The sequence below is a fragment of the Ixodes scapularis genome, unplaced genomic scaffold (genome assembly GCF_016920785.2).
Source record: "Ixodes scapularis isolate PalLabHiFi unplaced genomic scaffold, ASM1692078v2 PGA_scaffold9__187_contigs__length_104089568, whole genome shotgun sequence".
Taxonomy (NCBI): Eukaryota; Metazoa; Arthropoda; class Arachnida; order Ixodida; family Ixodidae; genus Ixodes; species Ixodes scapularis.
This window is the reverse complement of record NW_024609884.1, coordinates 101,129,253-101,151,099: the sequence shown is the minus strand read 5'-3', so window position 1 is coordinate 101,151,099 and position 21,847 is coordinate 101,129,253. Positions and strand designations below refer to the sequence as shown.

The 21,847-nt window shown below is 45.1% G+C and overlaps 1 protein-coding gene across 2 annotated transcripts in view; it reads right to left on the bottom strand.

Annotated features, from left to right (window-relative positions):
• Positions 1–21,847, bottom strand: part of LOC8025164 (protein l(2)37Cc) — a 92,142-nt gene that overhangs the window by 30,207 nt on the left and 40,088 nt on the right. For both annotated transcript variants that reach the window (XM_042287544.1, XM_040501828.2), the window contains one exon: positions 4,048–4,209. In XM_042287544.1, coding sequence (XP_042143478.1) covers positions 4,048–4,209 — 162 coding nt within the window. The remainder of the gene's footprint in view (positions 1–4,047; positions 4,210–21,847) is intronic.

The window sequence follows — 21,847 nt, the reverse complement described above, 5'->3', positions numbered from 1 at the left end:
GGAGCGGTGCGGTTGCGCTGGGTTGACAGCATGAACTGCTGCGTCGTTAAGTGCTCCAATATTTATGCGTCGTATCTCGTGGGGACGAAGTTTCACAGTTTTTCACCTTGCCAATGTTTTGTGGGACAGCGACAATGATAGACCCGTGCCATATGACGCGAGAAATTTGGTCTCCCGATCATGTCTGCCACTGTGTCGGCACAGCCGACATATTTTACACTGCCGCTTTGCGCTCTGCGTTTGTTTGCGTACCAGTAACGCCTACATATCTCAGCTCGAACTGAAATGCCATCCCACACTCGCGGGTATGCAGTCCGAATTTCGTTGAAGGAATGCCCTCCAAGGAAGTTTCGTCCCCATCGTATGTGTCAATGATATTTCCAGACCAGTATGGCACGCAGTCTGTACTTCATGAAGAAAGATTCGGACGGTACAAAAAGTGACAAATATGAATCTAAGGAAAACTACAATGAAACTTGGAATCAATAGGCAATCGATGTTTGAGTATGGAAGTTTATGTGGTGTGCTTTCTTTTTTGATCAGCCTCCTTTTGTATGTGGAAACGCTGACACCCCGAGTTTTGTAGACAACAATTTTTTTTTCTCGGCTTTAGAGCTACCTGTCACAAAGTTGTTTGAACTGTAAGTACCGTCCACTGGTCCCTTCCTGCCTGTATAGTGTGCACCTCCCGGCCTTGATGAGTGGTATTCTCTTGACAGCCTTTGACCGCCAAAACCGGCTCCCATTTAGTTACGCCGCCCAAAAATATTTCCACCTGGTTAAACTATGCCACCTCTTTGCCACTTATGCCACCTGTGAGCCGAAAATCAGCACCTCGCACAACAAGATTACCACACAACAGCTGACCGCAAAAGCCTTTGATGGCCAAACCGTGTGTCGGCCGGCAACTTGGTTTTCTCGGCTTTGAAGCCACCTTTCGTAAGGTTGTTTCAATTGGAAGTACAGTGAACTAGCCCCTTCCTACCTGTAAAGTCTCCATCTCCCACGACGAGTGGTATTCTCTTCACAGCCCTTTCACGGTCAAAACAGTTTCCCATTCAGTTATGCCGCCCAAACCAAATTTCCACCTGGTTTCCCTATGCCACCTATTTTTTGGTATTATAACAGTTGTGTGAAGTTACAGTTATGTCCAAGAACCTGTGTGTCCAAATCTGCACTTCGCACAGCCCGGTTGTCACACAACATTTTGGATGCAATATTGGATATTCCTGACAGCTTTATTCCTTTATTCATTAGAACCATAACTTTCAAACCTACTGTCTTAATAAAACTTGGCCCACTTAGTGCACAAACTTAGTGAACATCTCACTCGCCTCCAAATATCATCCTTCCAGCTGTCCTACGTTTCCAGCGACGAGCGAAACAAATTTCCCACTGAGAGCAATTATGGTGGCGGCCGTCTTGCTTTTTGGAAAATTGCTCAAACCCCTTTTTCGACCACAACTAAAGAGATTACCCCTAATAACGACTCAAACTCAATATATAAGAAGCGGAGAACAGCTAAATGCCCTTCTTAAATCTCTCTCAGCACTCATGCAACGTCACCCTCAACTTATCGGCTAAAAAAGCAAAAGTTTCGTCCGTGTGCGCTTCCGCCGCCACAGCTTCGCACGCGAAAAGGCGCCGCAGGCTGCTGAGCGCGCCTCACTGTCGAACACCAGCTCCTCCGCTAGCGGCGCTAAGCGCGTTTTTCAAAGTGCCCCCTATAGTTCCCGCACGGAGTGTATAGACCGACACGCGGAGCGGCTCTGTTTACCAACACAGCCAAAAGGCCGCGCATGCGCAAAAGCTATGTGGTCAAAAGTGGCCCGCCTCTTCATGTTTTTGCCATTGCGTTGCGTGGCGTGCGCTCGTTGTTGACATTGTAGGGACGCTTCTAGCTTTATTTGTGCGTCGTATTTCCTTACAACGTATATCGTATGCTATGCCCAACTATTTGAGCTCCCTACACGAGCATGAATGGCAGCGGTATTGAAACAAACTGTGCGTGGACGGCGTTGCCTTCGAGGATCCGTATGCCGCAAACAAGGCCTGCTGGACTTGCGACGTGAAGTTGCTGCCACGGAAGTCGACGGCTCACGTCGTCGTTTATTTAGTTTTTTCGCCAAGCCAGTTCACGGCCGACATGATGCAGGCGTACAAGTCTCTCGAGGCCTACAATTACTTTGAGTCTGTTTTCGCACTGCCGGCGGAATCAGCAGACTGTGGGTCTGCAGAAGTATATTTATTATTTGATTAAATACACACAGCATCTTCAAGGCAAGGTATGATATATTTTCTACCCTCATGACCACAAGGCATGACAAGCGGAAACGCTTTGTCCGTTCTGCAGTGTTGGCGGTAACACGTTACAAGTTGCCAGGAACGAGTTACTTTTTCCAGTAATGTAGTAACCTACTCAATACTTTTTCAACACAGTAACGGGTAACATACTTACATTACTATTTCAAGTAACGTAGTTATGTTACTCGTTACTACTTCCCAAGTCTTTAATAAATTACAATTCAATTTTTTCCGAGTTTTTAGGCGTCAAGCATGTGAATTATAGTTTTCTGCGTTTTTCTTCGCGTTTTTTCTTGTGAGTATTTAGGTGAAACCGTAAAAAGAGATAAAGTAATTATGTTCAGTTTCTGCATGAACATAATATTTCTTAATATATGAGCTTATGCCAACCTGTATTGTCAAAACAGTAAAATGTGTTAGATCATAATTTAAAAAGTAGCACAGAAGTAATGTGCGTTACTTTTTATCGGCAGCGGTAACACATTCCTTTTAATTTTAAGTAACATAGCTTGATAACGCATTCTTTTTATTTGCAAGTAACGAGTAATGTATTTCGTTACTTTTTTTCGGTAACGCCTACAACACTGCCGTTCTGTCGCCGATCCCCTTTTGCTTGGTAGCGAGCCGCCGCCGAGCGCTTGGCCGAAGCTTTGTGCGTGAACACCGTGAGAACAAAATCCGGGTGGTCTCAATCAGACGACGGTTTCCCTGCACATAAGCAAGCCTCGGGACAAAGATTGAAATTGAAGCCGCACTTGCCTTCAAGACAGTGCTTGCCGCACGAACAATCGTTCGCGCGAGGCGACCATTTTTTTTCAATTCACGAATATTATCCACCTTCTGTGCCTTTCAGAGTCTGCCGGGAACTTGTGGAAGCTCACTCCGCAAATTTTTTTCAAACCTTTCGGTGTGATTATGGGTAACACAGCTTCGCGGCATGCTGAAATGCAACGACTCCTATGCAAAATGTGTGCCCTTCTGCCTACACCACCCGGCTCCGGCGCTATCGCAGCGCTGCCGCAGCTCTGTGACGTCAAGCCCGCGTGTCGGTCTATACAACGAAGAACACAACACTATTTTTACTTGCGCACGGTTGACGAGCACGGTTAAGGTGCCCATCAACTCTCATGCTGTCTTTCGAGTGACGTCGCAGGGGGACCACCTGGTTTCCTGTAGGGCTCTGTTTTCACAGCCCCCAACTGTTCCTCCACGAACTTCTCAGGGATTTGCACAACCGAAGGTTGCGGCCAGTCATCGAGACAAAAGACAGTTTGCCACATTGCTCACGGCGAGTGTAGCAGTGGAAGGGGACAGGTTTTGTTGACTTCCGCACGCACTTCAGTTACGGGACACAGTAGTTCCCGTAACTGCCACAAACAGCTGCAGATGGGCAAATAAATCATTGTATCCTTTACGATTACGCAGCAGAATAGCAGTTCTTTCCTTCATCATTAAAATAGTTGCACTGCCCCTTAAAAATAGGGGGTGGGCACTTGATATGTCTTTCAATGACTTTAAATGTCTCAAAAGTAAAGGGTGGGCACTTACTGTCACATGCTCAGTATTTTACGGTATAATGATGATACTCAATTACTCAATACTGAATGTAACTGAATTTTGCTTCAGATGTGTGACTTGTATGAACACTTTACTAAGTAAATCAGATGAAGCTGGATCGTAACAAACTGGCTTTTCTAACCACTCTACAAACACAATCTTAAAAAAGAAAGAAAAAAGGATTACCTTTGCTTCCGGTAACGACTGGAACATTGCGGGGTCGTGAACGTACATCATAGATGATGGGCCGCTGAACCCATGGAATAAGGAAGTGGGTGCCTTCGCCAACCACATAGTTCTTCACCCCCGTGAAGCGGTCAAAGATCACAGCGCGGTGACCACCGTCCACTGAAAAGGAACAAAATGTGTTACAATCCACTTTCCAAACTGGTATGGTGCACCAAATCCCTTCTCATAACGACATTTAGAGCATCCCCACAGCAACATTTTAACATGTGACCAAAAACTCAGTTGCATTGCAACTAGACTATGTAATAAGCCTCCACCACATTATGGACATCTTGGCTGGCATTACAACCTGCCCACTAGAGACCTGTAGTCCAGAACTTTGCCCAAGAGCCACTAAGGCAAAACAAAAGTTTTTAAATGCCTTTCTTCAAATCAAGCAAAAAAAAAAAAATCAAGTTGTTTTTTTTGTTTGTTTTAAAGGGTAACTGCAAAGAAAAAAAAGTATTTTTAAACAGCTTAATTGGGACAAGCATGTCACAAAACAATTTTTCCAACAAAAACAAAAATTTTTAGAGCAATATTTATTGCGAGGGACTGATTTTAGTTTGCGGCTATTTCGTCTGTTTTAAATCGCGCGCCACAAAGTTGGTATTATATGTCACGGAGTGGCTGCTATACGTCACGGAGTGACGTATTCCAGCCACTCCGCGCGCGTCGAAACAGCGGGAGTTTCGAATGTGGAGAGGTTGTGACTCCGACTAAATTGCGCCCTGCGGCGTAAATATTGTTAAAAAAAATTTGTTTTTTCGCGGAAGATTTGTTTTGTGACATGCTTGTCCCAATTAGGCTGTTTAAAAAAATACTTTTTTTTCTTTGCAGTTACCCTTTAAGGTTTATTCATACATGCATCTTTTCAACACGCAACAGTTTAGCGAAACTGAGATTTCATGAAATCGGCCTGTTCACATGTAAAGTTTGATGCGCAAAACCTACGTCACATTTATTCATGAGATTTACGTCAAACCTTGTCATCTGCACCAAGAAAATGAAGCGTTTCGCATCAAAAATTACAAAAATAATTACAAAAGTAATTACGAACAGGTATAAACCAGGTGATATGCTGGCCTGCTGTCGACTACACTCTTGTCGTAAATAGTTTGAGTGATGCAAAAAGATCTGTTCGTAATTACATTTGTAATTATTTTTGTAATTTTTGTAACTCCTGGACTCTGTTGTATTAGTATTATTCTCCTTTTCTTTGTCTTATATTTTTTCTTTTCTATTCATCTGATTTCCTTTTCTTTTTCTTTCGCCTTCCCCCCTTGCCTCGTTTTTCACCTTTTCTTCCTTGGCAACCTATTCCTTGGGGTCGAAGAAGAGGAAGTTTGAAATACAAATCAGTTGATAGTTCAGCGCTGTGCGAGTGTATTTTTTGTGTTTGGATTTGGAATAACTGTCTACTTGTGTGCTGGTCTGTAATGATGCCTTACCAACTCTCCCAATCTGCAGTATTAACAGGTCACTTTATCATTATCACTTTCATTGTATTTAAATTAAAAGCAATCAGCCTTCCCGAGACACTGCGCGTTGAAGGAAAAATGATCTCAGTTATGTGATCGTCCCAGGAGTCCGCGACACTTTGCCCAGAAGTGCACAAAAAGGATGTCTAGGCACTTCTTTTGTTTTTGGAATCATGACCACACCACTCTTTGCGGAGAGGGGGACGTTTCTTCTACTTTCTTGTGACTTGTACGTTTAAGGTTTTCTTTGCCCGGAGAAAGTTTCTGCTCTTTTCCTGCCAATGTACTAGCTTTGTCGGGACGATTGTTGCCCTGCAATCTTTACTTTTTCTACAGATAGCATTTCTGACGAGAGGCAACGCACTAACTGAAGCGATCTTCAGTGAGAATCAGATCTTTCTTAGGATCCCTATTGTTTCTTTGAAACGTGTTTTGTGGAAATAAGTTTCGTGGACAACTTTTCATTGGCATACATTTCATGGACACACGGTTCGTTGACGCTGTACGTTTTGTTGACAACGCATTTCTTCACTAAGCCGCTAAAAGCTAGCGCATGATTCACTAAGGCGAGCTAAACCAAATCATACCCCCCTCCCCCCTGTAATCCAGGCGAGACGCAAAAAGTTTGTTACGAAAATAGCAGGGTTGTGTGCAACGAAACGTCTCAGGTTTTTCTACGAGATGAACGCGAGACGCCTTTCGATCAAACAATGCATTTCGTCGAAACAATCTGTAGATGAAACGTCAGTCGGCGAACTGAATGCCACCGGGCAAACATTTAGATCAGGATCTGCGGATATCCGCATATCCGCAGCTTCTGACATCCGCATCCGATCCGCAATCCGCCAGAATCTGTCTAATTTTTATCCGCATCCGCCCGTTTACTGCGAATATCCGCGGATATTCAGGGCTCTAGAAAAGTGTCAGGCCAGTGGCGCTTCCGTACCTCCACGGAATATTCCACTGGCACGTCGCTCTGCAGTAGGACGTGCCAGTTGTTTTCAGCACACAAGAAAAATTGATGCAGTTGTGCAGAAAGTTTTGCATGTCAGAGAAGAAAAAGGGTGTTTTTTCATGTGGAAAGAAACATACAAATTAGTTTGTCAACTGCCGAGTCGGCGTCGTGTACTGCATTCCACTGTCTTGTGGTAAGGCCTCTGTGGGCCAGACTGGACGTTGTAATAATGAATGACTGCATTGCAACTTTCTCCGTAACACTCTGTCTGGCCACTTAGCAGTTCACTGCAGCAGGCGTGAATGTGCTCCTATTTTTAAAAACACTAATATTTTAGGACGATTTAAGGAGCAGAGAGTGAGGGAGGGTTTAGAGGCTTTTGTTATCAAAACTTTGGGTGAAGGCTGTTTAAGTCACCCGTCACTTACTTTGACAGATGCTGAGGAAGCATTCCTATGTGCGACAGTGCCACGCGCACGTTAAGGGAGTGGTAACAAAAGGGTTCCTTTGTTTTGTACATTAGAATCAGTGGGGGGATCATTGATTGGCGCATGAGGAGCTGGCGAAAGGAACTATCTTCGTGTTTTCCCAAGTTTCAATAACAGTTGCGAGTAAGCCCTTGTCTGTCTTATGTGTCCTCTCTTTTTCGTCCTTGTTTTTTTTTTGCACACTTTCTATTTTATCATGAACTGCTACCCACTAGACCAGCTTTCAACCCTGCTAGACTTGTTACATTAGCACACACCAAGTTTTCTCCCTTTTTCTGTTTTAATAGACCCGATGCCTGCATGTTTAAGGCTGCGGTCCCACGGCGGCCATGACATATGACGCTTTCCGCATGTTTTCGAAATGCGATTGTGGCGTGTTCAAGCTTGTTAAAATTATGTGTTATATATCATATTGTACTGTACAACATTATCTTTCCTCCGATGTAGGATTTGTTTTCCTAGTGTAAAACGCTAATTCAGTGGGCACCCGCGAACATTGGCCTTTTCGGCAAAACATGGTTTCGTAGTACAGTGTGCACCATTGGAGCAATTTCTTTCATATTTTAGAATGTTATAGAAGAAGAGTACGTTAATTGTCAACGGAGGCCCTTTTTTCGTTTTTTATTTTATTTTGACAGATATTTACTTTAAAAAGTTTACCTCGCGGAAGCACATTCAGTCGCGAATTTTTAGCCGCCTCCTCTGTCATTTTATTTGAAACTTTTTACATGTGTTTGCAACTATGGTCGAAAGAGCTATGCTAAATTTCATTGTAATATGGTCTAAGCCTTTTTCGGAATGCTCACGTGAAAAGTGACAAAAACAGTATTTTTTGGCAAACTTCATTTAGTAGTACAGTGGTACAGCGCTTAGGGATTGGCACATTTGAATAAAATTGTAGACCCGCAAAGAAAAACATATCCTGCTTTGTCAACAGAGGCCCTTTTTCTAAATTTCACCTTTGATTTTCCATAAAAAAAAGTTTGAATATAGGCGAAATCACGAATTTGTTGATAGTCAAAACCGAGTATTTTGACCCCTTTTGGCAGACATTTAGGCCAATACTTTTAGTATGAAATGGAGATTCCTGTCCCAGGTCCTGATTATTAGCCCACATTTTCGCTAATCGTGCCTAATTATTAAAAAAAAAAAAAATCATAAAAATACAGAAAACATAAATTGGATGTCCGGTTGCGTCCTCTATGTGGTGGTGGCTGAAATGTGACTACGCGAGGTTCAGGAGACTGCCGGGGATGGCGCTGATTCCACCTGTGGTTGCCAGCTTCGGAAACTGGTCGTCCACTTGGCTTCTTGTGTTTCTTGCAAAATAACGTGCTGGAAAACTTGGTCGAAACTCGTAAGGTCCTTTATAACACGGTACTTTCTGCTAATATAGCTTTTAGGAAGAGTTTCAATCGCTTTCATATTGTCAAACAATTTTTTTTTTATGCGAGGCTCCACCGGTTCTGTCTGCTGAATAAATCGCTCACGCAATCGATATCGAAGTTTTAAATTACCGAAATGCCAAAATCGCCAGTTCCGCGTTGATACGCAGCGTGACGCACATGCTTCTGGTGCGTGTGCACGTACGTGTTTGCTGCGTGGTTCTTCGGTTGCTGCGAGTTTTCGCGTATTTATTGTGCACTGCTTACCTCCATCTGCGGATGCCTCTCATCCTTGTAACTACCCCTGCTCTGTGTGCCTAGCGTGAAGTTTGTGTCTGTCTTTTCGTTCGCTGACTAAGCTCGTGTCGGTGTCCTTCCTACTGGCTGCTGTTCCTGTTTGCTTATCGTGTGTGTCGCTTCGATTACTATACTTCGTCTCTCCCTATGATGGACTAAAGGCAAAAGCTACAGTCTGCCGGATCCAATCACGAGCGACTTAAAAATTATGTGTTATATCGCTTCGATTCACGTGTCGATGGTCCCGTCTCGTCTCACTGATGGGGGTGTGTGGACAGTTGTTCGAATCGACTAGCACTGAGTGACTCGACAATTTTCCATTGCAAAGAAAGCCACGACACACAGGCTGTTTGCAGTGTCGACACTATAGAAATGGCGCAGCACTTTTGTATTCAAAGCATGATTCGTCCACACCTAATCAATGTTAAGCATCTCCTAGTTTAGCATGGAACGTGATTGGACCTGGCGGCCCTGGCTTTGGCCAGGGCCGCCAGGTCCATCGTAGGATGAGACAAAGTATAGGTCCCCTGTTTATGGGGCGGAGCAAGCGGTGGGCGTCGCGCCAGGGGTGGGTCGTGATTGGGGAAACAGCTTAGCAGCCGACGCCGACTTCGGCGCGTTTCTTCTGCGCACCCACATACTCTTGTTGATATCGCTACTTTGCGCCGTGACGATGCGCTGATCTACAGGCCGGTCGGCGCTCGCGTGATATTGTTGAAAATTCTCGAGCGTGTACTTACGTGTCGAAAGCCATAATAGAATTAAAGTGGACATTTGGCCGGCAGCCAGCATACCGTTGCTCTGAAAACAGATTGCTAGGAGTGCCCTCTCATTCGCTGGTTCCACGCTGGGTGCGCGCAGTCCGTGCTTCTGGCCGCCCCGGCCGCCCAAATGCGTTTTTCTGATGCTTGTTTTGTTTTGAATAAACAATAGATTCCTGCTGATATTCTCCTTTATAATCTTCACTCTTGACAACTCTTTAGTGTTCGAAGGAACTCCGTCAAATTTGATGATAATGCATGTGTAAGTACAACTGGAACCTCATAGTTGCGAGAATACTTTTCCTGGATTGTCTGCACCTTTCTGATAATATGATTGGTCTCCATAAATTGCACTTCCCGCTTCGGGAGCATGGCCAGCGGTGGTTCTCTGTCGGTCATCGAACCTCACACACGTGAAGCGTTGTCAAAGCTGTGATATACCGGGCGTTTTATTATTATGTTTTTTTGTTTTTTTCTTTCTGAAAGAAATGATACTTTTGGTATTCCTACGGGATAACGTTATCGGCTGCGACGGACGTAAAGGAACGAACGTAAATTGACAGTTAGTGGCCTAATAAACTAAAATTTGCCATTTGCAAACGCTGGACAGGGGGCGACCTCCTCTCCACCGTTCGCTCCGCTGAAGTGGAACAGGGTGGGAGGAGCTTCCACTTCGTTCTTGACCTGTCACCGACTACAGTTGCGAATTCCACTCGTCATTTTGGAGCAATGACGAGATAGAGCTGAGTCATGTATTGCGTTTTCTGAGATGGAGAACGCAATGCGAGCGGAGTTGCTCCACGAATGCACCAGTCACCAGTAAAAACGACCTGTCCTCTGAGGAGGTCGAGCGAGACGCCGGCGAACATGGGGGTCGGCCACCTCACCGTCACCACTGTCTACCGTGCCTTCAAAAACACGGGGCGCAATGTGTTTTTGCAGTATAACAAAAAATTTAACAAAAAAGGTGCAAACTTTTATTTTTTTCCTAAGTGTGGTTCGCAGGGCTGAACAGAATACAAAAACGATACGCCGTGCTGGGATGACGTCGACTAGAATGGTACACAATCATAACAAAAGCACAAATCCTGCCACATTCTTTTGCTACAGTGATAAGAGCATATATATTATTGTCCGCGATGCAGCAACAGAGACATCATTTCCAAAATAAAGTTCGAAGTAAGCCTTCGATGCTAGCACTGACCAACTCACTTCACTCACAGGGTGAAAACATGAAACTTCGTATCATTTGGACAGAGATCGAAAAATAACACTCACCGCTTCAACTTGGACACCCAAAAATAATTAACTTTAGTGGATCGCATGCTTCACGTACGCAATAAAATTGCCAGTCAGAAGTATGGTTGCGCAACCAAACTCAGCATACGAGTCATCAAATTATGAAGAAAAAGCAGGTGTGAGTGTGCCAAAAATATTCGACATTTATTGTTGTCAATATTTGTTTTCCTATCCACGTGCTTATGTCGCAGTGGAAAGCCGTGAAACTCCCCATAAAATTATTTTGAGCAGTGTTTCCGACGGTGCTCGCTCGATCGTAAAATGCTGCTTTGTTGCTACTTTGGCGAATCAAACAAGGAAGCCACGTTCACCTACAATGTCTTGTCCACAAGAAGGGAAGTCAGAATTTCCGCTACTTTTTTTTTTTAATATTCTTTTTTTTTTACGATATTGGGTATGAATTATTATCCTTCCCTGCACTCTTGCTGTGACGAACAGTCTGATAAACGAGTCACCCTATAACGAAGATGGGGGTCCCGAAAATCTCCTAAAATCGTGGTTTGTTCTCAGAGACCCATCCGTGTGTAACAAAAACCGCGTTCATCTCCACGAAGCTTATATGGACAATCTTGATAAATAGCGTTGACTTGAGGTTGAACTTTGCATTTGCTTTGTAAACACAAGCGTGACGTCACGTACGCATCCCATGCGACCCGACTGAAGTCTGAACTGGTGTACTATGCGTGGACAATGGGGCATTCTTTTGACTTCCCGGCCGCGACGACCTTGGCGGGAGGAAGACAGATGGGGGTCCCGAAAACTCCTAGAATCGTGGTTTGTTCGCAGGGACACATCCGTGTGTAACAAAACCGCGGCCCTCTCCACGAAGCTTAAACGGGCATTCTTGTGTAACTACTGAAGATGCCTCCCGCATGGGAGTCGAAACGTCTAATGAAATTGTTTTTTCCTGTTGTGTGAACTCGGTGCTTTTATTTTAATTCTGTTACCAGTCGGCCTGTGTGACCAGTGCTCATTTCAAGAATCGCTTTTTGTCTTTCCTGAACCCTAACCAAAACACCCTCATGACATTTTTTTTTACTTTTCGGCTACGTTGGCATAGCCCGTAATCGACATAATTTTTGCGGAAGCCTACTTTTATTTTATAATTATCTGTAACAAATTCTGATTGAAGAAGTGACAAGTATAAAAATTATATTATGATTTCATATCAAAATTCGACGAACCGGGAGATGCGAAATTAGGTGAAACAGCAATTAAAAAAAATATCCGGTGCCCGAAACTTGCTTATATGAAAATGTCTAACATGTGTATGTGTTCTAACACAGAAGATGAGAGCAATGTGGCAACTGAATGGCCTCACAGACAATTGTCAACGAGTTGGAATTTTTTATAAATTACCCTTTGTCGAGACATCCTACTACCGATTGGCCTATTCAATCAATTGCCCATCGACAAATATTGTTCTTGGTTCATTTGCCATCTGCCAGCATTTTCATCAAGCCTCCAGCGCATGTACCGACTAACGCCGACAAGTTGGCCTAGAAATAAATATCCACGGACAATTCTATAGCCGCTAAATCTCTCTACGCGAGCATGATTTGTTTTCAAAGGGGCGCCCGCCTGTCGGTGCTTCTTTGAATTATACATACGTCACGGTCAAAACGTTCCGCCGCTAATGAGTGAAGGCCGATCAACCTATTTTGTCCAATTGTCCGAGTGTGGGAGATAGAATGCCACTGCGTCAAAGACAAGCACATCGTTTACGTGTGCGAGCGTTGCTAAAAATAGAGACCACTATCGATGTTTTAGTATACATGGTTTCGTTCTTAGAGCGCAAACACCGGTTAGATGTTATGAAAACACATACACAAAACCAAAAAAGCGCTTTATCACGGCGCATTGTATGCGTTGTTATATTAGTGGGTTGAATCACCCAAACAAAGATAGTGGACGCCGTGGCGTCTAGGTGTTGAGCTGTTGGTGATGCTTGATCGGCGCAATGTGCCGGCCGAGCTCCAACTGAGGGTGATATGAGGCAGGGCAGCTCTGTGGTTTTACTTGTTGTTTATTCTATTTTCTTTCTTTTTTGCGCGAAATATTGCGGCTCACAACAGCTAGGCATCGTCGTCCGATGAAGCTATGTTTTATTGATTGGCGTTTCATTGAATAGTGGACATTTCATCGAACACCGCTTTATTGAACGCCAACTCAAGTAGCTTGACAATGCTTGATCGAATTACGTTTCTGCTATCAAATTATTGCAGATATAACTACGCTCGTCATATTTTGTAAATAACGGTAGCCTTTAGCGAAAATTATGTTGTATAGTGAGTTTCGGCCGTCAGCAAAAAGTGAAAAATATCTATCTACCTATCTATATCTCTATATATATAAAGTAAAAATGCGTACTGCCGGAGTTACTAATTCGAAGTTTACTATGACGTTTCGAGCGGGGACCGCTTTTCATCACCTAATGAAGAACGGTCCCCGCTCGAAACGTTGTAATAAACTTTGAATTAGTAACTCAGACAGTACGCATTTTTGACTTTATACATACAACACGGGCACTTCACACCATCGTACGTGGTCTCCGAGGAGGATATAAACAAATATGTGCAGATGAATGAACCATACTTAATCCAATGAATCAAAGAATCAAAGTTTTCAGGAACCTGCCAAAAGCCAAAAATTTCACTTTATGAATACTGAAAATATTATAGCTGATGCCCTGCTATACGTCTGGGTCATTATGGTAGGCTTGTGCAAATTTTCACAACTTTCTGTTATCGCCGCTAAGAACGTACTGTGAGATTTGATCTCTCTGTCAAACGCTGACAGTACTCGGAATTTTCGCTATATAAAGTTGTGTTTGCAGTTTGCTTTGGCAGGGAAGTTAGCTTACTTGAGTGCGCTTCTCACGGCACATTTCTGTACTGCAATGAAAGAACCGCAAAGTAAGCATCATCACCACAGTGCGCCCATGTGCGATGAGGAAAGCACTCCCCCAAAGCAGGATAGGTTAAGGCTGCGGTATCACGGCGGCCATCTTGAACAAGGCATTAGTTGAACCACCAGGGCGGCGCTGGCTGTCTGTCCTGGCTCCGCCAATTTTTGGCTTTCGGCGGGTTTCTGAAAACTTTAATTCTTTGATTCACTAGATTAAGTATGGTTCATTCATCTGCACATATTTGTTTATATATATATATATATATATATATATATATATATGTATACACATTTTACTAACACAATGTCTGGACATTTACACTCACCAAGTAACCATTTTCAGCTGTGATTTGAGCTGTGTTGTGTTTATCCCGCTCTTATTTATTTATTTTTTGTTTCTCCCGTTTCTGGCCTTTTTAGTATAGGCTTCCACCAGCTCGCTTGCGTGTCAACTCTAATTTCAAGTGAAACAAGTTTGTAAATTAGGGTGACACTATATAGGTTTGAAATCCTATGCCAATTTTATTGCCATTTGGTGGGCCACGTACGAATTTTGAAATATATTTTTTCATCCAAATAATTGATTAGTAAATCGAATGCCGATTCGGACGAATTTACTACGACGGGAAGAACGAATTTGCAAATCTCATGGCAATTAGGAAATTTCAGCAATTCTTGGTTTCCGATTGGTCGCCGTTAGAGTTTCTGTATATGCTACCTACGGTAGCAGAGTTGCGCATTCAGCCTCGGCAAGTGGCCGTAGCACCGGCTTTCCCGCACGCCCTGGATGCTTTGCTCCTCACGTGACTAAATTTGACGAATAGCGGCGTCGCACATGGAAAACAGGAGAGGAGGAGAAGGAGGGCGAAAGCAGGGGAACATATGCAGGGGCGCGAAAAACGTCGGCGGAGCGACCGTAAAGGTGGCTTTCTTGCACGCCACCGGATGCTTTGCTCCTCACGTGTTGGGTCTCGGCGAATAGCGGCGTGGCGGCGCGGGGAAAACAAATGCGCAACTCTGCTCCCCCTTCGGGGGAGCTATACAGGAACTCTAGTCGCCGTTCAGTAGCGGCTCCCTCCGCACAGAGTAGCCTCGAGTCAGAATTCACGGAGTCTCTACTGACCGGCCAAAAAAGTGTGGCGCTTCAACTGCTCCCGCCCAGACGACTTGTTATTTTTGTATACACCCATGACATCAGCCGCGATCGGCGATTGAGGTTCTGTCAGCAGACGCAAGCGTCAGCGGACGTCTCATATTTCCATACTCTCATTTAACTACAGAAAAAAAAAATCATCCAGTCCATGTTCACTATGTTCACAACAGGCAAGATAGTCGGTAGTCGACGAGTTTCCGTGCAAAGCCGATCAAAACGAGGCACCAGATCAACGTTTACCTCGCTTCCTTTTACAGCTGCCATCAGGAAAGATCTGGCTTGTCGCGTTCCCTCAATGTCACTCCGAATATTGTTTGTGCCCCGTGCACCATCCTGTTGTAGCAATCTTTTTATTGTCCCCATGTGATTTATTTTTTATGGTCTTACTGGTGTTTGATCATAATTCGGTCATTGAAATAGTTTTTGCTGCCGACACTGCCATTCTTTTGACCCTCTCGCAGCAAAGGAATATTATGCCGGCATTACACACGAAATAAGAATGTAGACACTCTGTCCCATATCTCAAATTACATCACAATGTGTTTACACAACTGTAGTGTGGAGGTACGATGAGAAGGGTCTGAGAAAATATTAGTTTCAGTATCTTCAAAAGACCAACAAAACAAAATAACAAAAGAAAGAACCGCCAATCGGCAGCGCGTGCAAGCAGAGGCAGTGGTGACAGGAAGCGCCAGGTGTGTCTTTCGTACGGTCGGCATCCAAGGCGCGCTCAGATGTTTACTGTTGCGCTCACAAACTCATGAGACGTTCACACACTGTCGAACGTGTACTCTTTTTTACTCGTAGGATTGTAACGCTGGGGAATGTAGGCGTGTGATTTCACAAAGTGCTTCCTACCATTCCTACGCGCGAGTGCTCCCGCAACCCAAGCATTGTATACAGTTACGTCCTCGTGCCCGTGCCTTTGCCAGCCCCGTACACAACTTATGCAGTATCAAAAAAGCATAGTTCAAAATTGACGCTCCCACTTTTCCATACCGCTTCAAAACCCCATCTCGCTCAAATCATTTGGCAGCCGGACAATTTGGGGCAGGGGGCCTCCAGTTGGGGATTATCCGGTACATTGTCCTCCCAACAATGAACGTGAGCGCGACGCGCCAGAGGGTGAACACGTGAAAGGAGGGGCATAAGAGTGGAGACGGGAAAAAGGGTTTCGAAATTGGCGCGCAGGTTTTGCAGCATTTGCTCACACAGACAACCAGTGCCACCCTGGAGGTTCAACTAATGTCTTGTTCAAGATGGCCGCCGTGGTACCGCAGCCTTAACCTATCCTGCTTTGGGGCAGTGCTTTCCTCATCGCACATGGGCGCACTGTGGTGATGATGCTTACTTTGCGGTTCTTTCATTGCAGTACAGAAATGTGCCGTGAGAAGCGCACTCAAGTAAGCTAACTTCCCCGCCAAAGCAAACTGCAAGCACAACTTTATATAGCGAAAATTCCGAGTACTGTCAGCGTTTGACAGAGAGATCAAATCTCACAGTACGTTCTTAGCGGCGATAACAGAAAGTTGTGAAAATTTGCACAAGCCTACCATAATGACCCAGACGTATAGCAGGGCATCAGCTATATTTTCAGTATTCATAAAGTGAAATCAGGTTTTGCCGCAATGTTGGTGCAGATTCTTCACATCTTGGCTAAATGTAGCAGGATGTAGCAGGGCAAGTCCTTTGGTGCAGTTTGGGGCAAAGGGCGCAGCAATCACATCACTGGTATTATCGCTTTAGAATCGCCTTGTCAGCTTCTTCGTTTCGCGAAGACGTGAACCCACTGCATTCACGCGATGGTCCTACTGCGGCCGCAAAAAAAAACGCCGCCCCTACTCGAGCACTCCGGCTGCTCGAGCAGGGAAACAAGTGGAAACAGGTGAACATCCAGTTCAATGGCAAAGAATGTGAAAAGAATGACTCGGTAGAAAACTGAGCTTGCTAGTGCTCAGGATTGTGCACAACGTAGGGGTGGAATGGCTGCGCCATTGGCGCATTTTGCCCCAGACACATTTGTCTGCGCCATTTTGCACCAGACGCATTGTCTGCACCATCCTATGCCATGTTGCGGAAACTGCACCACAGCCAATACCTTGCGCCATTATGAACCAAATTGCAAAACGTGTGCCAAAAAAATTTTTTTTTGCTTGGTTTTGGTTTTTATTGACTCAATTGGCAACAATGAGCGCGTTTAGCTTGGTCGGCATTGCAATTCTTTGTTCTGCTTATTCTCCCAGTGTATCCCGAGTCGGAAGCTTGCGAAAAAACTGAGGGGTTGGATTCCAAGCACTACACCACCACCAGCGACTGGATTGTAATTCTTCAACCATAAGCGGTTAAAAGGACACTGACAGGGTATTTATGCCCGCCGAGGTTTTTAGTTGTACGCGACATATGAGAGCTAAACTACCCAGAACAGAATTTGCGGCTCGAAATTCGGTTTCTTTCTGCCCGAAAACCGCCGATAAGAACTGGCCGGTTCGAGTCTCGCTCACTTTCTTTTCCGCGGTCACGGGCAGTTTTCTAAGGTATCGATGCGACCACCAAATTTAATCAAAGTCGTGGGTCACTGAAGGCACACACTCAGTATTAAAAATAGAAAAAAATATGAAACCCATTTTTTGTGGCTTCTAAAAAGCTGCAAATACGTTGACTGAAAAAAAAAGTTCCACAGACAACCGGAAGCATTCTGTGCGTTCGTCGTTTCGCGTGTCGTGGGACTTGCGGGGACGGCGATGGCAGCGGACGACGGGCGTGGGACCTCTATTTCAGAACTGTCGTTCGCGGTACCGGCGAATTCTGTCTACCTTTAAAAGAGAAATTTGGGACTGATCAAAAGAATTGGTATTCATCCCGTACGACACGCCCGACCACCAAGCCGATTTGCACGAAGACGTCGCCGAGCCGTCGCTCCCTTCTCGTGGCTGAAGACATCGCTCGCACAAACGTCAAGCACGACGTGTCTACTTCGAGTTGAATATGCACGCGTACGATTTCTTTACTAGGTGCGAATGTCGCCAATGCGTGGTACTTCCTGACTTCGACCCGGGAGTGCTTTTGCTAGAGGAAAATCGGCAGCAAACTTTCCAACTTACAGTTTACCGGTTGAATTATTACTAAGGAAAGATATCCACCAGTAGAGATATGCGCCAGTAGCTCAGTGGGAAGGACGTCCGCTTCACACGCGGTACAACCGAATTCGATCCCCAGTGAAACTTTTTTTTTTTTTTTGTATTCAAACATTTTTCGATGTTTACATATCTTTTTTTTTTTTTTTACAATTATCACTGAAGAAACAACCAGAAAAATAACAAACAAATGTTGTGGACGACACTTCGCTGAATTAAATGGTATGGGATTTCCTTTTTGACACCTGCGAACTCAATGTAATCACTTCCCACAAAATGCAAGGAGCATATAAATCAGGTAGCGTCCGCTTTCCCAGGTGCCCGTATATGTTCTACAGGAATTGCAGCCAGCCATTGCTCCCGATCCCGTTGATCTTTCGGAAACTCTGTCGCACAATGCCCCTTTTTTTCCGGACGCAGGACATGTGAGCCAGCTAGCTCTTCACGCAACATCTTGGGTGTATTCTTTTTGGAGCCAATCATGAAAATTCACCACGGGCACTTACTACTCATTTCCAACTCCTCAATGTACAAAACAACTCATCTTGGAGTACAGAACAACGAGTGGAACAAACATAACTGCAAAAGAATCGCACGGTGAGCAGTTCCCGCAGGCCGCATCGCACGCCGCATGTCGTGTCGTCTGCTACGGAGAGGAGAAAAAAAAAAAAAAACCGCACGGTTGGGTGTAGCCACGTGACTTCCGCCACTCACTCTCTTCTCTCCACTTCTCCGACCTCCGTCGGGTTTCGGTTTCGAGCAGTTGCGTCTTTTGGCTTTATTAAAAAAATACGCGACTCTGTTGCAAAATATTAATTGGGTAGTCCTCCGACACCATAATGAAGCGCCTGGCAAAAAAATGGAAAAAAAATTTTGGGGGGTGTCTCCCTTTAAGCAAGTCGGCCGAGGTGAGGATTGCTGAGGCTCTGCAGCCCGGGATCCGGACGTCAGCCAGTTGAAAACAAATGAGCAAAAGATTCCTTTTAGTACTTCATCATTAGAAGTTGGAACCGCATTCCCGCAAGGTAAATCGTGATTTGATAGAACTGAAACGTGGTCCGAGCCGAAACCTTGCCAGCCAGCAGCTCTCAAGCGAGTCGTAGATCTGCTCGGCGTACTTTAACCTTGCTCCTGCTTAACGCTTCAAATACAATAACTCCGTTAATTGTAGTCTGCTGCTTCGATATTGAGTTGCAAAATAGAATAAACTCAAAATTTGTGGCCCTGTTCCTCCACACAACCGCACGTTCGTTGCTTATGCATGTCACGTGGTTCGCACAAATATTTATCATGTCGAGCTCGTGTGGGTTGTGCGATAAGCAGTGCTGGCTTGCATTTTGAGCAGCTGAAAGCCACTCAGAAAATATCAAGGACACTATCTTCAGAAGCATATGGTACTTGCTTTTTGGTTCTCGTTTAGGCTCACAAAGCTTCAAGTTTTCGCATCTGTTACACTGTTATCCAATCTACCTAAGTCCCTAACCACCAAAATGATATGTCCCTAACCATGTTAATCTGTGCTGCTAAGCACAATTGAAATTACTCCCATGCTTGTCTAAGACACAAGCTGAAGTGCAATAAAAACTGATCTGAGATAAAAACTGATCTGAGCTGCTCCCAACCTGCTCCAAAAGAACTGTTTCAGCTGCTCCCGTGGCTGCTCCTAAGTATATTTCACGAGTTTCACCCCTGACAATGTTCAATCAACAATGAAGTAAGAAGAGCTAAATACACTTTCGGGAGCTTTTTAAAAGTCGTTTCACTCTGGTTGACAGCCTGTGCGACAGGGTACAGATGAACTGCGGGATAAGCCTGCACACAAAGAAGAAACAATCTACAGAAAGGCCATGCCTGACGTGCCCTAACAACTCATCTGTGAAAAAGAAGCAACCACACCAGATATCTGAAAACTTTGGGTGGAGATGGGTTTTCGTGTACAGGTTCTATTCAGTTTTACTTTGTTTGCGCAAGCTCGAAAATGCTAATAACCCAACAAGACAAATTTTTTTTTTTGGTAGTCTTAATTGGTGTTAATGTAGAATGGATCAGCAACACCAGCCAAAATCAAGTTGTGGCATAATAGACCAACACAAGGTGGGTGAGGTTCGTCTACTACCAATTTTGCGGTAAGAGTTGCTCTTCTAAATTGCATTTTGCAATGTTTTAATGATTTTGTTTAAACAAGAAATTAAGACTGCTTTTGAAAAAGTTGTTTTATTTCAAGTGATGCATATCGGGAATCACTGCTCTTTTTTTTGGTGATTGTCCTGATCTTTCGAAGCACAGCTGTGCTCGAAACATGTTGTTGCAATGACAGTTACAACCACCAAAATACATTGAGCAAAGAGTGGCAGTGCGGAGGTCCCGACTGAGACAGACTAATGGACAGACCGCTACAGAGAGAGTGCTCGAGGCTTTGGCCACTTTGGCTCGGATACGGGATCGGCCAAAAGCCAAGCTCCTGCAAAAGCTTGCACCGCCTCAAAGGTCAGACATCATACCACAGCCATTCGCAGCGTCCACGTTTCTCCTTTGGGTGAATGACAGGCCTCTATGAGGTTTCAGCAAAATATCGCTTGTGGGAGCCGCCCGCTCCACTTCCCTGATTAGGCCCTATGGCCGCGGGAAAAGCGCTCCGAGCTGTCCAACCGTCAGCCGGAACGCCCCGTCTCGTGCCTCGGAGGAGCAGCCATCTTGGCTGCTTACCCTCGCATCGCATGCCTCCATCCCCCATGCCCCCCCACCTTGCGGGGACACGCGAAACGTCCCCCTGGCGGTTGGACCTTCTTGGGTCCAAGGCTGAGGCCGCCAGCGGAGAGGGAGAAAGAGAGATGGGGGCCTTGTACCCCGCTCGAAGGGACTGCTCGCGGGGACATCGAACTGTTCGGACGTGTGGCCCGGCCCTCCCTGACGGCCCACCTCCGAGCCCGCTCTCGGGAAGGCTCGACAAGGTAAGGTCTGTTCCTTCCTTGTCGCCCTTAGTGTGTTTTTTATCTGTATACGATTAACACGTAAAATAAACACCCGATTATCCCTTGCCTTCGGTGTGTCCGTGTGCTCCCTTTTGAGAGTCCCGGCTAACGGTTGCAGCCGACAGTCGAACCCGCCGCAGCGCTTAGCATGATACGCTGCAGAGTGGTAGGTTGAGCGGTCGGCCTCCTTGCCGGACGGCGCCACCCCTTTGAGACCTCCACACGCTCCAGAAGTGATGAGGAGAGCGTGCAACCTTTTTCAGAGGCATGCCGCTTTTTTGGTTGCATTCACACGCAACATTCGTTTCTTGAAACCTAGTTTCACAAAACAAGATTCACCAACAAGATGCATCGTGTGAATAGACCTTTAGACCCTCAACTCGAAAAGCACAAAAACCACCAACACCTGTGACCAGACATTTGGTTCAGTGAAACTATGCTGGATCTAATGCATGACGTTTTCTGTACCACATACATAGGTCATCAATCACCAGTGATTAATAGTTTCCACAACTCGCCAAATTCAAATTTGGCGTGCAGGAACAGATTGCACCATCTCGTGGATAGCTAAGAAGTACAGCTTCCATTTTGTTTTGTGCTTTTTACCAAGCTGAGGGGGCCATGTTTCGGATTTTTTATGCTATGGATATTCACCCCAAAAGCCAGGATGGGCGATCCCTCGGGGGCAGGTGTTCACACGAGACTTTATGGTATACGCAATTTAATGCCTGCGGTATCTCAAATACACGAGGCCACGTTTGGCGCCATTCCGCCAAAAAAAATAATATAACAAGTAATCAACGAATTGATGCCTTCTGCCAAAGCCACCTATGCACGTCCCATTTTCAGAGAACATTGTTGGCTCAGCTGTGCCACTGATGGCACAAAGCAACAACCAAGTGCTTCCAAGGCACTGGTATGGGAAC